Source organism: Gavia stellata, chromosome 1 (assembly GCF_030936135.1).
Source record: "Gavia stellata isolate bGavSte3 chromosome 1, bGavSte3.hap2, whole genome shotgun sequence".
Lineage (NCBI taxonomy): Eukaryota > Metazoa > Chordata > Aves > Gaviiformes > Gaviidae > Gavia > Gavia stellata.
Window position 1 is genome coordinate 117,491,697 of NC_082594.1, and position 16,472 is coordinate 117,508,168.

Genomic DNA, 16,472 nt, shown 5'->3' on the forward strand with positions numbered 1-16,472 from the left:
TCAGGTGCTGATTGTCCAACCTATAGAAAGATCCTTCAGCATATAACTGACTTTAAAATTATCTTCTATTTTCTGTTTGAGGTTCCCCAAATTTATGAATCTCCAGTTCCCTCTTTAAATGGTGTTCCAGTTTAGAATGTACTGGTGACATTACAACCAGTGATGAACTGCATTGGGATGTAGACCCAGCCTGTGAAGGCTCAGGTAAGAGTTTGGATTTTTGTTTGTTTTTTTAACTATATGGCACAGTTTTGGTAATACTTTTTTCAAAAGCTTTATCAGAAATGATGAAAGTACTTTTTCAGAACTCTTACAAAACAAAGCCATATATTAAAAAAAGAGGCATTTACCTGAACTTCTCCAGGCTGGTTTTATGGTCGTGTTTATTTCCCTGCCTGAGGTGTGGGGTTCCAGACTGCAGTGCCACTTCAAGAGGTGCTGGTGATCTGTGGCTTCAGGGGACTTGAAAAAGGAAAAATAAGTGACTTTAAAATAGCTACAAACTGAGTTCTTTTCTTAACCATGTTGACTGGAATATTTAGGATGCTTCCTGTATGTTGTTTAAAAATTCTCATATTACAAGTGAAATGCATTCACAAAGTTGTAAGAAGACATCAAAATAATAGTGAAATACGGGAGGTTTAAGCCTACATTGGCATGGACTACTACCTAGAAAATTTTTCATTTTCACTTACTGTGATTGAATGATGCACATGGTAAAACATACCTGCTTTTTACATACTGTTGTGTAATGTGAGGTCTTAATAAAATTTAGAAGTGCTGATAAGGGTAGTAAATATAATTTCTTATGTTTATAATTAAAATATTTCAGTTCAGTCATATTTCTTCTGTTCATCTTGGTCTGAATTAAAGAGCTGATGAGATTAGCTTTTCCAGCCAAGTGAAATGTTTGGCAGCGTGATACACCTTTTAAAAAGGGACATACAAGCTTATAGAAAGAATTGGAGTGCAAGAACAGAGTGCGACTGAGAATCACTGTCTTCTGTCATTAGGCTTCTCAGCTTTCTGTCCAAGACCTTCCCTCCCTTTAGCACTTTTGATACAAGTTAATCCCAATCAGGGACTTCATAACTGTGAGTAAGTGATCGAAGCCAGCCTGCCCTTGAGAGGCGTACCAATTCCTTTGCTGAGTCAGCTGGAATACAAGTAGATCATCTTATCACATGGTGCATCTTTACACCAGTTTTTTGCTCTGATTTACATTCTAAAAAGTGGATTGCTACTCTATTGAAAAAACTCTGCTGTAAATACTTCTCTTCTAAATGAGAAATTATATGTAAAGGACACTTGAGTTCTGGAAAGTGAAATATATTAATGTTACAAGTCTCAAGAGCCACATCCCATCTAAATCTGGATGACAAATTCTGTAGTCTGGCTTAGGTGTGTTTGGTGCAAGGCGTGGGCATGGCTGAACAAGGGTGGAGACAAAACAGGAGCAATTTTATGTTCCTCAGTTATGGAAATAAAATGTATAAGCTCAGTTACCAAAACAAGCCAGCCTCCAAAACACGCTGAGCTTGCCTCAGACTCCCCTGGTCTCTGTTCTTCACTCCTTCTCCCCTCCCCTACGTGAAGACGAAGGGGGAGTTACACTCCCCCAGTGTAACGAAGGAAAAGACAGTGATTCTTGCGCCAACGGCTGGGAATGAAGTTATCATTTGAGGATATATATTTAAATCATCTTTGTCAATTTAGCAGGTTTTATGGCTGTACTACAGAATAGGTCACGCTGGTGGTTCTGGCCCAAACCTGGAAGTGAGCTTCCTGTAGGCGAGAGTGTATTATTTCATTGCTTTCCTTGTATAGGATTTAAATTTATGTTGAAATTCCTTTAGCATGCTGTGATGTTGGCAGACTATGACTCAGTTTATAAAACAGGGTATTAAATCCTTTTAGCTTAGCATGAATTTGTTTGCAACAGAAGATTAACAAATGGAACCAAGATATGGTAGCTTAGCCAATATCTTTGAAATACTGCACTAATTTATGTCCATCAGCTCATCTTAAGATAATACAGAAGTAAGATCTGATCTTCAGAGGTGACAGTGAAAATACTCACAGAAAATACTGAAGGTTGCATCTGTCACTTGTCTTCACAATGAATGCAGTGCTGGTGATAGTTATTAACTGGTAGTGTCCAGTGGAAAAAAATGCACTTAACTGCTGGGGTTTTTGATTTCTTTTTTAATTTTTTCTTTTTCTGTGATTAGATGAGGATTTTTATAAGACTGACTGGTGTGGTACTGTGATAAACTCATGAAGACATGTTCTCAGTCATCAGATACCACAGAGGTATAGCATCTAGGAATACGGAACTATTGAACCGTCATATGAGTGGGATGTATTTTGGTGCTTTAATGTTTTAAAATCAGTCTATCTACTGTTATATCTGTAAACAGTCTCATCTTTTACATTTTATGCTCATAGGTATAAATATTGAAGATACTGGTATGCCATTGAGTATTTTATGTTGAAGTATAAATATTCTGAAATTTACACTTAGCACATGGTTTGAAATACTGGTGTCATTTGGTAGTTGGAGCAAAGGCTTTAGGAGTCGTGACTCTTCAGTGTTTTTCCTGACATGTTAGAAATTTGAAGAACATAGTAAAATCTTTGGTAATGGACAGGCGTTTTTAATATTAACATGTCAGCAAGCTTCAGGCTGTTCAATGACTACCTAAAGAAATACATAATGATTTGAAACAAGTGGCTTTGCTTCTGTCATGCCTAGAAAATGCAATATGGCTGGCTGCTCATACAACAAACCCAAAGCTTCCTTATGTTGCTGCTTTTTATTTTTTATTTTAAACTAACATATGATCGTGACATTGCTGTGCAGTTCTCTGCTGCTTATGTTTAAGTTGAAATCTCGTTTTTGTTTCAGATTCTCCTTCTTCTGTGGTTAACAAACAGCTTGGATCCATGTCACTTGATGAGCAACAGGGTGCGTGTGACAGGAAATGCGCTATACCCAGCCGTAGTTGATTGCAATGCTTCCTTTTAAAATTGCCTTTCATGATGATAAACAGTCTAAAAATGCTGTTCATCTACATAAAGTAGAATTCTGTAAGCAGATCTGCTGGAAACTCATTAATTATTTAATTCTCAATATGAGTAACAGAATAAGGTTAATTGTTGTTTTCAAAAGCCATCCTATACTCAATTCTTAATGCGTTCGATGTAGGTACAGTAAATGTCTTATGTACGCTACAGACATTTAGAATATTTTTTTTAAATGCAAAGTAAAATTAATTCTTTAAACAGTCTTTTTCTGAATGGTTCTTCTTGGATCAAAGTGCAAATATCAAGATTGAAGTAACTTTTAATCATATAATGCCAAATTAATTTATCTAACACAAGAGAGATGTGCAGCTTTGTTATACTTGCACAGTTTGAGTAACTCAAGAGCACCTATTGCACTTGGGTGCATGTTACCTCTGTAACCCCTTGTCCTACATCCCTTCTGCTAAACAAGTACTAGTGTTTCTCTGTAGATGCCCAATGGGCTGGTGGTGGAAAGAATGCTTGTGAGCTTTCTCTATACCTCTTATTCATCAGTGTTCAAATTGCCAGCAGTGAAGTGGGCCATAGGTGACCCTATTCCAGTCACCTGAACCAATGTCACCTGTAGTGGATATTTATGCCTGAATAATTAATGAGTGATAGATGGTAATTGAAAAATAGATTTCCATAAACTCTGCATTATGCTTACTTCCATATCAAAGCCTCTGCAGAGATGTAATAGCTCAAATCCCACAAATGAGCTGGCTGTTTCATCTTGTTTCACATTCTGAACTAGAATGCCTTTTTGAAATCCCATTTCTGAAAAATAGTCTGTTTGGCAACTGTTGAGATTATGGTTTATTTTAGGATGCCGGAACACTGGGGAAAAAATCAAGCTGTGTTTTATATTGACAGAATGAATTTATTTTGTGGAATTATATTTTGTGATTAAATAGCCTTAAACCTCAGTGTGTAAATTTGCTAATTATTCATGGTGCAGTAGTCTACATCAGGTTTAGCTGGAAAACTTGCTTAGAATTAGTGGCCAAGTTATGATCTCTGTTATGAACTCAGAATAAAGCATTATTTGATGAGAGTAGAAAAAAACTAGCATTAACATAGAAAGTCTGTATGTTTACTAAAGTTCTTACAACTGCAAAAATTTTGGAAAACTGATAAATTATTCCGTGAAGTTGTGAATTAAGCCCATCTGACAACAAAGATAAAACGAGACGTTTTCATCCCAGAAATCAGTTCCCAAATCTGCATCAGATTCTCCTTCAAGCAGGATCAGTAATACACAAACCAGTTTTTAAGGCAACTATTATTAATTGCATAGTTGTAATAGGCGCATAGTGTAATAGGCTTTTAGGAAAAAATTACTAGAAAAATCCCATGTTAAGAAATTACTTGAACTAATGTGAAGAGGTTTTCTCTCATAAAAGCACTCCAGTTTTTTAATATGCAAAAAAAACCCCCAAATACTTTTGTTTATCTAGACTTTATTGGTAGACCAGTGGTCTGATTGTTTTAAGGCAATGTTTTTCTGTTGTGATGGTAAGGATCACCTGAAGAGACACAGAATGTTACTTCTAGTTTGGAAAACTAGGAATTTGGAAAAGGAGGTAATTTATCAGGAAATCTGTTGTTCAAATGATAACCAGAAAGAATAATTTGCTGAGATCCAGTTGGATTTTTGAAGTTAAACTGCTTTAGTTTCACTTCATATTTGAACAGAAATCTCAAAGTATAAGTAGCTAATGAAGGAAGTAATATTAGTTCTTTTTATACAGAAATGCTTTTTCTTTCTTACTCCTATCTTTTCTTAATTTGGTACTGAATCAGCTGTCTTCTGTTGAACCAGACTTTTGTTGGCATTTATGTTTTAAGAGTGTTTCTGGGTTTAAAGATCTTTTGATACTTATTACAAATATAAACATTTATAATGCCATTATTCTGGCAGTCCAGCAGAAGTTATCAGTCATTCCCATCTGTACAAAATGGTTTCAAATGGATTACAATGAACTACACTGGATTTTTTTTTTAATTATTTTTTTTACTATGATTGTAACAATGGAGGGTGGCTGTTAGATTTGTTGCCTTGTAAAGGCAATGTTATGACTGTAAGCTTCTGCCTGAATTGGTATGATTAAGGAGGGAACCTGAAGCCAGAGACCTAGCTCTGTAAACTCTGAAGTGTCAATGTGTGTATGCATCCCATACCATCTTAATGCTGCTTCCTACATACACAGAAGCCATACCAATTACTGATATTTCTAGATATTCGCAAGTTAGTGCAAGGGTTTAGTAATACCTTATGGTGATGTCCATACCAGATTGTTCAGTGCCACATTATAGGTACCTGAGCTGGCTCAGAACAAGCTGGAATGTCAGCTATGGCAGAGTTAGTTCCTCATGAACCGTACTTGTCCATGAACAGTAAGTCCTTGAAACTGTATTGGCATGTGTTGTGTCCCAGCTTTTTAGCTCTGCCTCCCAGTCCCACAAACTGGTTGAGCATTGGTATGCATATAGAGCTTTACAGATAGGTAGTGAGCTCTGCAGGTACAAGCTCAAGAATTTCAGACCTGTGCTTCGCTGTAAGGCACAGGGTGGTCTGTGCTGCCTCCTTTGGTAAAGTGCTGTGCTACATCTAATTAGTGTAGGAATCGTCTAGACAAAGAAATTGTATGCCTTGGGCTATAGATTAGGCTGGTCCAAAGAGTTGGGTGATTTTTTCGGTCTTCCCTTAGACGTCATTGTGCCTTACACTGACAGGTATCAGTGTAACATTGTTCAGTCAGTATTCCTCAGTAGATAAAGGAATATCCACCCTTCCCTCTGAGTTCATCAGCTGCTTCTGATGAATTTTCCTGTGTTAAGCCTTCCCATGGAATTCCTATTTTCTGAAATACACCACTTATTTTCTCCTCTTTGGATCAATTTTTCTCCCTTCAGAAGTAACTCTCTTTGGTTTTCACCCAGAATCTAACCCTATCTTCAGAATGTACGAAGCTGATTTTCTTGTGAGGAAATCATGATTAGTGCTGGATAGGAATTATTTTGAAAGTTTTTCATGCAAAGTCATCTGTCCTCTTCTTGTGGGGTTGCCAATAGACTAGTGAATAGGGCAGCATTTGAGATGTGGGAAACTAGCTTGAAGTTCCTTACAGTGTTCCTCCAATGCAATCTGTAAACCTGTCTTTATTTGCTTACCGCTTCAGAGCTAAGAGCCCCAATCTTTGTGAAGCTGCACTTGCACAGGTTCATTTTCTAAGGGAAACAGTGTGTATGAGGGGTATTGCCTTCAGTTGTGGGGTTTGGTTTTTTGAAAAATAAGGTTATGAATGAAATTTTGTCTTCAGTTTTAAGGGTGGTAGTTTAAAAGTACCTTCCTCCTGTAGGCACCTGGAGAATGGATCATTTCATGGGAGTGTCTGTTCTAAGAGGTTTCCTTACAAAATAAGACTGTAACTTGTTGATAGTATCTTTAAAGTATAATGTGTTTGGCTATAAAATCTAAGTAAAGTTTCAAGGTATTTTTGAGGAATTTGGAATAGAGTTTAGTAAGGTGTTGACAAGCTACAACTTTCTCTTGGAGCAATTACTACCCTACTACAGCTTGCAATCAGATGAATAGCTTTGGCAAAAGCTCTCCCCTAAATCACAGAAGCTGTACAACTTTTCCTCTTCTTCCCTTCATCTTTTTATTGATGTGAAGTAGATCTGGCCTGATGGGATGAACCTAGTAGTGAAAGAACAGTGCTTAATTCTGATCTAGCCAGTCTTTGGCAATCATATTGTTGCTCTTGAAAACAAAGAGTACATGACTTCAGGATTTTACATGGCTTCTCTAAAAGAATGTTCAATTATGTATTAGGCAAAGCTTATTAGCTTTCTTGTCTGACGCTCCCATTCAGCTTTCATTAGCAGTGTAAGTTTAATATAAAATAGTGAACTATACAACTGATTCTGTGCAGTTTATTACCAGATTCTTGTCTCATCTGTCTTTTAAAAAGTTTCTTATTCTTATTAGTGTTGATTTCATGCCCTAAAGCTAGTTTAAAGAAGAAACTGACCTAATTCAAATGGTAGCTCATGTTACTGTAGATTTAAGAAAAAGCTGTTACACAATATGGTTTAACAGCTATCTCTCTCCAGAAATTTGTAAAAATAATTTCTCAGTTAGTCAGTGCCCTCTTTAGATAAGTCTACAGCAATTCTTCCAACTTTTTGAGTGTGAATAAATACGATCATTGCTTCCACAGTAAGCATAGTCAGAGGACAGTCTTTGTGCATCTTGGTTAAATTTTTTGATGTTGAGATTTTAAGACAGGAAACTGCTGTTATAATATGATCTGAGCTTTATTACACAAGCCTAATATTCAATTAGGTTCATCATAGGATAGCAATGTTTGGTTACTTTGGTCATTAATATTAACTAGTTTTGTGCTGAAGCAAATGTTGCATAGCAGTATCAAGTTACAGTATAGTCATTGTTTGGCGGCTGTCTTGGACTATTCAAGGCAATAAGTTGTCTTTCTTTACCTATCTGGGTTCCCGATTCAAAGATATGTATTGTCTGTACCTATTACAAGGAAGGTAAAGATTTCTCCAACTATGTAATTTTTTACTCTTTTAGTGTCCAGCTCCTGATGACTTGTGCAGTCTGGTGGAATGACCAATATTTGTACTTGCTTAGGAAGGGATGCTCAAAGTTTGAACAGACTTTTATACTAAGAGCTGCTTGCTGATAGGTTGCCAAAAAATAGAGAAAGCACCTGTTCAGTTAAGAAAGAACATGTCACTTTTATTCAAAATATCTATATATGCCACTATAAAATATTGTCATACATTTGTTTCTTTTTTTACTCAGTTTATTTCAGGAACTGGAAACCTTGCTTTTGATCAGTTTTATCCTTGCTCCACTCTAACAAGAGTGTAACTGGAACCTTTATTTTAGAGAGGCTATGAGCTTTTCTTTGCATAGAATGAGGCCCATGCCTTATGTATGATTAGGATCATGGTCATAATTGGTTAATTCTCTTTCATATAAAAATGTTTTAATTTTTCTTACAGGGTTTTTGCATTGTGGTTTGGTTTTGGTTTTTTTTATTTCTCTTTAAATATGTATTTCTACATATTCTGAAGTTCTTTGGAGCAGCTGGTCACTGCTTTGATCCTGTGAGTGGTCTTCTGCCTGTCAGCAGTTTAAAAATATGAGCATTGATCATGAGGTTAAATTCTTATGTGCTTTTTCATAGTTCCTATAACTTAACTGTATTTCTTAAAATAAGGATCCTATGGCAGTATAGTAGCCATTACTGTTCTAATAATGGTCTTTTTAGTGGGGCAATTTGTAGGTTTCTGGTTGAATCAAACGTTAGATTTTAATTTATGTTTACCCCCAGATGATCTGAAGCTTTTACTTTATTACAAGTTTCAGTCTGCTGCCAATACTGCAGGCATATCTATAGTCAAATTTCTGTATTCTATAAACCAAAGAAAACATGGCATGGTTTTGTCCAAACAGTCCTGAAATGAAAAGCTCAGCATTCATGAAGAGCAAGACTGCATAGGCTACTTAATGGTCATTTGAGTGATACCTAATACTAACTACACTCTCCCATCTGAGTTCTGAAAGAATGGCACCTCTGTAGTGAGGCTTAATCTGATGGTACTTTCCATTAACTTTTTAGCATTGCCCAAGGCCAATTTCAGTATTAACAGCAATTGTGCCATGCATGTAGATAGATTGTGACCATGAATTTTGCTCAAGGGTGGTGGATGGATATCATTGAGCAGTTCTGTTTTGAAGGACCCCACTGAACATCCTTAAAACTATATACACAGTGGATGTTTGTCAGACTTGCAGTGGTTTTCAATTTGATTCATTTCTGTTGCTTTTAGATATTGTGAATAGTTTGTTTTCCAAGTGTTCCCCGTCTGCTTACAGTTATTATAATATGAAAGGTTTTTTAATCCTGAAGCTCTCAGAACATGAATTTAGAGTGTTTTTATGACAACTAGCTGACAGATTATGGCAGGTCTAAGGATATTGGTAGTTGCTTGGGTTCTAAGTAGGGAAAAAAGTAAAGGGGATGGTGATTTTTCTAGACCACTGATTGTGTCTAGATCTCATAATCTTTTTTTCATGTGTATTTACTGAGGCAAAAAAGACTGAACACCACTTCCAAAACCATTTTATATTCTTATTATTAATATACCTGATAGAAAAGGGATCTGCTTATAAAGGATAATATCGTGTGTACACATACCTATCTGCAATTTTATTTACTTGCATGTTAAAGGACAGCATCTTCTTTGTTTGCTTTTATAACTACAGATAATTTTAGGCCATTTTTAAAGCATTGCAAATTTGATGTGTTTACTCTGAAACTTTTTAACTCTTTGCTTGGGCTGTAAGAGATTTTTAAATAGACATTGTACATGTTACTACCACATTTGGTCTTTGTTAGGATAATTAGATGAATCTTCAGAATGATGACAGCTTTATGTATGTTACTGATGCCCATCCAAACTTATCAACCCCCTATTTACAGAGAGTGATAAGCCACGAACAGGAACAGGTGAACCGGTTTTAAGTTTGCACTACAGTACAGAAGGGACGACTACAAGCACGATAAAACTGGACTTCACTGATGAGTGGTAAGAAGTTAATTTTTTTTTTTGACTGGTTATTGAACAGCACATATCACTAACGCTCATCTAGCATAGATACAGATAAATTATTTTTCTGTATAGTATATGTATATTTTTAGGTGTGTATATAGACAATTTGAAATGGCTGTAGTCCTTAATGCATTCGTAACATAAGACAGTCATACTTTCACATGAAATTTACGCAAGAGTTTTTTTGTGATATTTACTGTGAATCTTTTTAATGCTACCATAGTTTGAAACATGCTATCTTCATCAAACGCTAGCATAATATTAGTGTTCACTAATCTTACTAAAGCAGGGTAGTACAGGGATGGAAAGGTGGTCCAGGGGCTAGCGCTTAAGTTTTACTTCTCTGCTCTGCCAGAATTCTAATATGGTATTCTGCAAATTAGTCTGCCTGTGGCATAGTTCCCAAGTTGTAAAACAGTGAAATTAGTATTTGTGTCTGAGGAGTGTTGATGAATGCATATGGTTAAGATACCAACTTTGTGGACTGCTTAGTATTTCAGTTATGGCATCCTTTTCAGATAATAAAAAAATGCATACTGTCTAACGGGCCTGACTTACTTGGTTTTGTATCAAAGTCTATCACTAGAGCATCTCAGGATCTCCCAAAACAACCACAATCCTTATTTTATCTCCTCTTACTTCTATTCCTTTGCCTATGTTTTCAAAATTATTGTAGAAGACAGGAAGTAGAAGTGCTTGCTGGCGTTTGTTACTGGGGGAGAAAACCCCCACCACATTTAGCTACTCTTTAGTGCTGTGGCTTTAGACATAAAACATACGCTTTGCCCATAGCAGTTTGGAAACTTTAAACAGTGATCTGTGTGTTGTCATAAGAATAAGGATTTTGCCCATGTGAATCTGAAATATTGTGACAGTTAGGTTCAACCGATCTATCAGACTGTATTTCTGTTTAGAGTCCAAATCCAGCAAGCTTTGAAACAATTAGTTTTGCTGTAATGCTTTTCAATAATTCTGCATTTAGTTTTGTAGTCATCTTTGTTTAATGTTTTAGGATAGGCAAATTTCACAAGAAGAATAAAGCATTAGCAAACGTCTTGTCCATTTGCTCTAGTGGGTTTTTTAATGTAATACTAAAATATTACTACCACTGTATTACAGAAAACAAATTTTATTAAACAACATTAATGCTATGTTTCTGTGTTTGTTTTAAAACAAAATTTGAAAAATGTATTTTACACTTCAAACAGTTAATGATTAAGTTATCCTTAAGATGCAAAATGTGAATGAACAACTACCTCAAAACCAATGTTAAGAAAAAGTAGAGTGTACAGGGAATGGAGATGAGGATTCGGAAAATTACCCGTTACAAAAATCTGTAATTGGGGAAGTAAAGACTAAGTGAAAACTACTAGAAGTTAACTTCACGTATATATTCTGACTAATAGCAAGTGTTTTAACAAATCTTTTGGGCCAAGGGTAGCACCATGTGAATGACAAACATCAAATATAATACCAAAGGAGAATGAAGGACTAAACATCATGATCTTTTAAGACTAGTGGTAGCAATATTCAAGGCTTTAGAACTGTTCTGATAGAAAGACATGTTAAAAAAAGCAGTACATGGGAAATAAACCAAAATTATGGGAACTAGAATGTGCATGATCCAATACCTTTTTTTTTTTTGACAGAATAATGGGTTCTAGAAACATACATGGTGTAATAGAGAGAAACTGTCTGGATTTCCAGAAAATATTTGATACTTTGCCACATGTTGAACTTCTGTGTTCAAGGTGGGACAGATAGATCAATAAAGAAACTGAACATGGTGGTAAGCTAACTTAATGGAGCTTTTGTAGGGGATAGTGTAGTGTGGGTATTGAGAGGAAGAAGCATTTCCTAGCAGGGCAAAGTTGCAAGGCATTGTCAGTTCAGAGGCTAACTAAAAACATTGTGCCGAAGAATGGAATAATAGAAGTAGGATACAATTCCATATAACAAAATGATGCAGTTGAGGACAAATAACAAAACCTAATCTGAAAGTTAGGGGTGTTGTGAACATGAAATGGAGGAAGGCATGGACCTACCAGTCACTTCATTCCTAATATACTGCAGCTACTAGAAAGGCATGTCCTAGATGTCGCCAGCTGGGATACTTCAGCCAAGGATGGGAATTACTGGTGCTGCTGCTCAACTCTGCTTTGCTTTGTGACTTAGAATGCTGTGTGCAATCCATGTCATGCTTTTGAGAAAACGGATTCAAATTGGCAGAGGTTCAAAGAAGGGTTATGCGGAGAACTGGGGAAACAGAAAACCTGCTATGGAAGCAGCTAGTAGGGCTTAATGTAACGAAAGCACAGGGTGTTATTTTTGGTCTCTCAAAAACACCCTTTTCATGTAACTGCTGGTGTGAAAAATAACATTGAAGTGAAGATTAAAGCAGAGTAATGCATGAATGTAAATTAGCATTGAGTGTTGAGCTAGAAAGTAGATTCCTAAGAGTCAAAAAAAAAAACCTTAGTGCTTAGACTGTGATTAAGTTTATAAAAGTCATTATATCATATGAGGCATGAAATAGCAAAAATCCTCATCTTGATGTCTAGTAGTACACTTCTTGTTGTCCGTTCAGAAACAATGCTGAAAATTCTTGATTTGGAAGAAATACTGTAAGGGCTAACAAAAATTTTCTACATACTCCAAATCCAGTACAGCAATGAAACAGGCTATTGATCATCAAGATGAGTAAAAGTTCTTATATTTAATGTCAAAAGTAAAAGTACTGAAGTCTAGACTAGATTCTCAAGAATCTAGACTAAGCATGATTTGTGCTGCTTCTAGCAATGTGGCGTATAAAATAGTTTAGTAATAACACACATGGGTAAGAATATGCATTTACAATACAGTCTAAATTCTTGAGAATCATGCTTATAATTCTCATAACTCATATTTGTTTCTGCTTTTGTCCAGTGATTTGCCTAAGTTTGAGGCCACAATATAGATATAGGACAGGAACAAGGCTTTGCATTTCCTAAAATAAGGTCTTTTCTAGAGAATCTAAAAACATTAGTTTTGATGACATTTAGAACAGCAGTGTTACATATTTCCTGAAGAATAATTTTCCTTATTGTAAGCAGAAATTGATGTTCCACAATAATTAACTAAACATGAATGGGGAGTAAATTTCAAGTACCAACGTATAGTAAATCTTGAAGTAACAAAACTTTGAGGACTGAAAGCCAACATCAGAAGCCCATGTCTCAAAAGGTAGAGGAGTGACAGTTAAGGGTGAAGAACCTGCAGAATTTTACCTGAATCAGTTTTTTAATTGGATGGGATAAGATTATGTATAAGTGCTCAGCTGACAGTTTGTAATACCTTTAATAAGATCTCTGATCATTTATACCTGCAAAAAATGTGTAAATAGTGAAAGAGAGCAAATCCTTTTGAGTTCTCACAATATTTTGAAAAGCAATGCAAAAATCCCTTAAAGGTTAAAAAAAAAAAAAAGATAGAAAGGAGAGAACAGGGTTCTGTGATGCAGAGGAATACTGTGGGATGAGTGGTGATGGACATAATAAAAGAGAATTTTGAAATTGTTGTGAAGGTTGTTAGTTGTAGCTGCTGCCAGGAGCTATTGAATTGTGAGATTGCAGTGAGAAAGATGGTGATGATCAGGCTGTGCTATTGCATTGATCTTATATATTTACATGATTTCTAATTTTTTTTTTATGTGTTATGTTGCCAGGAGCAGCACAAATTCAAGCTCTAGAGGGAATGGAAGTCATTGCAAAACTGAAGGCCAGGAAGACTCGGTAAAAACAAAAGCCTCAGAAGAGTCAGGACCTGAAGATGAAGAAACAAGTAAGATACAGCATTATTTCTGTAACGTTAAGATAAAAATTCTGCTATCATATGTTCATGACTACCATTGAACACAATGGGAGTCTCACACACATGCACATGAAAGCAGAATACAGCCATAATAGAACATGAATTTTTTTAGGAAAGAAAAAGATACTAACCTAAGATAGTTGCAAATAAATATAAACAAAATTAACTTGTCCTGTCTTTAGTTCCAAAACCCTTATTCTTTTTTCTTAAGGGCATATTCTGCCCCAATTTTTATTGAAAAATAGAACAACTGCACTTTGCAGTCATAAATGACTGCTAGGTATTTTGTTACATGTCTTTCAAGCTTTCACTGTATTTTTTTTTCACGTGTGGTTGTCTGGCTTAATTCATTGCCAAAAGGGCAGTCAAGTCAAATGACTGATTTTAGAGAAATGGGGTTTTTTTTAAAAAAAAATAAAAATCCCTTTCTGTAGAGGGATTACTTAATTTCTGTCTTCAGAAATAATAGCTTTCAGTAAGTGATTATCTGTTTCAAGAGTATTAATACCATTTTTGCAGCTAAAGTTCTCATAGCATAGGATATTAAGTATATTAAGGAACAAGAAAGAAATACTTTTTTCTTTGTTAGTGTATTGACCTGGGCAGCTAGATAGGTTTATATATACTGACTTGTATGTGAGATTTCAGTAAAGTGACATGTGGACTTTGGAGGGGATTGTTTTGATTGGTTTGATCTAGGAGTGCTAATATTTAGGTTTGCTTACATTATAGATGTGCATCTAAATGAAATCATGTGATTTAATATTAAAGTTGTTTAATTCAGGAGTTCCTGATGAATCTCACAAGGAAGACGCAAGCGCTGAAAAACTGAAAGCTACAGATGAAACTGTAGAGATGATAGAAACAAGTAAGTATCTGTACTCTTTCAAATATAGTTACATGAAGAAGTGGAGAATGAAAAACTAAATTTTCAGTATAAACTCAGTATGCATAATTTAACTTCTGTGACCATTTATAATGTCTTCTAAAATAGGCTATAATCATTAATGCTGTGACATATTTTCCCCAATATTTTCTATTAGCTGTATCAGATAAACCTGGTCCTGAGCATTCTGGGATCCAACCAGAAGAAAATGGCCCCAATGTTGATGCTGTCTCTGGAAATGTAGAGGAAGAAGCCTCCTGTGAAAAAAGTGTGAATCAAGAAATTTCAAGTCAAAGTACTGAATCCACTGCCAACTCGCTTGCTGCAAACGATGAACCTCAGCCACACCCAGAATCCTCAGGGCTTGCAACTGCCGACGAGTCCTCTACCAGGAACTCGGCTCTCCAAGAAACAGATGATAGTGATGATGATCCTGTTCTGATCCCAGGGGCAAGGTATCGAGGAGGACCAGGACACAGGTTAGGGGAATGCATATCTCTGCTATTGCTTGGCAAAATGCATTTTTTTTGAATGGAAGATCTAGAAACCCATGCCTCATATCCTTATTTAAAATAAGTTGTCCTTTGACAACTCTCCCAAGAGCTTGATGGCTGAGTCTAATTTGCCTATATGTAAGATATGTATAGCCGTATTTTCCGTCCTAGCTAGGCAAGCCCCTACAGATCTAGTAACTGCTTGTGCTTATTTCTTGCCTGCTGAAAAGCCCAGTGCTAAATATTTGCAGTTCATTTTTTATTATTCTCCCTGTAGTCAAAAATACAGAAAGCTCATAAATTTGTGTACAGGGACCTACATTTTCTTTCAGATGTACTTTAGGTGTTCTTACTTCGGCAAAGCAAGAGCTTTTAACTGTTGTTGTTCAGCAATACTGTGTTTGTCTGTACTACATACATTAAGACTGATGTGTTCAATTTTTCATTCTTACTTCTTTTTCTCTGAAGGAGAAACTCTGTAATCCTTTTCCTTTTTGTTGGTTATTGAATATCAGTATGTACGGCGGTCAAAAAAAAAGGTAGATTACTAGTTGTCATCGTTAATAAAAGATGCATTTAGTAAGCTTTGTGTATATTTTTCTTGTAAAATATAAACAGCTGTACATACTTGTTTGATCATTCAGTAGACTTAGCCCCCAATTAGGTATTGCTGTTTTAATACCTTTGTTCACTAATTTCAATTCTTGGACTTCTTAAAAGCTGTAATAATTGTTTAAGCAACATCTCTATTGTTAGGCTTAAGAAAATACCTTTTTCAGTTGCTTTAGATGTTATGTAACCTAGTGTCAAATGCCTTAGCTTTACTCCCAACCTGTTCAAAGGCAGCATTATCTTGCTATTAATTTCTTACATTAGCAATGTGAATTCTTTACAGGAAGCATTACAATATGTCTTCATTAAGAAATCGGAAAGAATTTAACGGTTGGCTATAGAAAAGGTTTTGAATAATTTTCAGTTAAAAGAAAGTCATAAGCCACCACATTGTCAGTAGTGACAAAAAGAATACTCAGTGGTTGCTTATTACATAGCATGAGTAATTCTGCTCACTAAGTGACAGTTTTTATGAAAAAGCCAATATGTACAGATTCCTTTCCATGCAATACTAAGTAATTGTAGATAAATATCTAATGGCAGAAATAGTTTCCATTGCAAAGCCAATGTTCATTACAATCTAGTGATTGAAGAGCAAGCTGTGAAAAGCCCTGCAATTTTAATCCCATTTCTGTTTTCGAGCAGGATTCTTAGGTTCTCTTCATGCACCTTATGTTGATTCTACAATGTAATAGTTTTTGTAGTAATGCAATAAGAAAGACACTTCCAGGTATCATACAGCTGTTACAATTTCCCATTAGTGAGGACATCCTAAATGAAGTTACACTTCATCTGACACGCTTTTTTCCTTCTTTGTATGTACCGAGATTTCTTCCTGTAGCAATTTAAATTTATCATATAGGAAAGATCACTGAACTAAATTAATGATATAATTAAAATTCTTTATGCAG

The 16,472-nt window shown here is 35.6% G+C and overlaps 1 protein-coding gene across 4 annotated transcripts in view; it reads left to right on the forward strand.

Moving 5' to 3' along the window:
• Nucleotides 1-16,472, forward strand: part of DCAF6 (DDB1 and CUL4 associated factor 6) — a 93,710-nt gene that overhangs the window by 54,102 nt on the left and 23,136 nt on the right. For 2 of the 4 annotated variants that reach the window (XM_059826953.1, XM_059826960.1), the window contains exons 12-16: nt 2,909-2,968; nt 9,591-9,696; nt 13,424-13,539; nt 14,354-14,437; nt 14,613-14,934. In XM_059826953.1, coding sequence (XP_059682936.1) covers nt 2,909-2,968; nt 9,591-9,696; nt 13,424-13,539; nt 14,354-14,437; nt 14,613-14,934 — 688 coding nt within the window. Of the gene's footprint in view, nt 1-2,908; nt 2,969-9,590; nt 9,697-13,423; nt 13,566-14,340; nt 14,438-14,612; nt 14,935-16,472 lie in introns of all 4 variants that reach the window. The other 2 variants (XM_059826947.1, XM_059826971.1) reach the window with 2 other exon arrangements.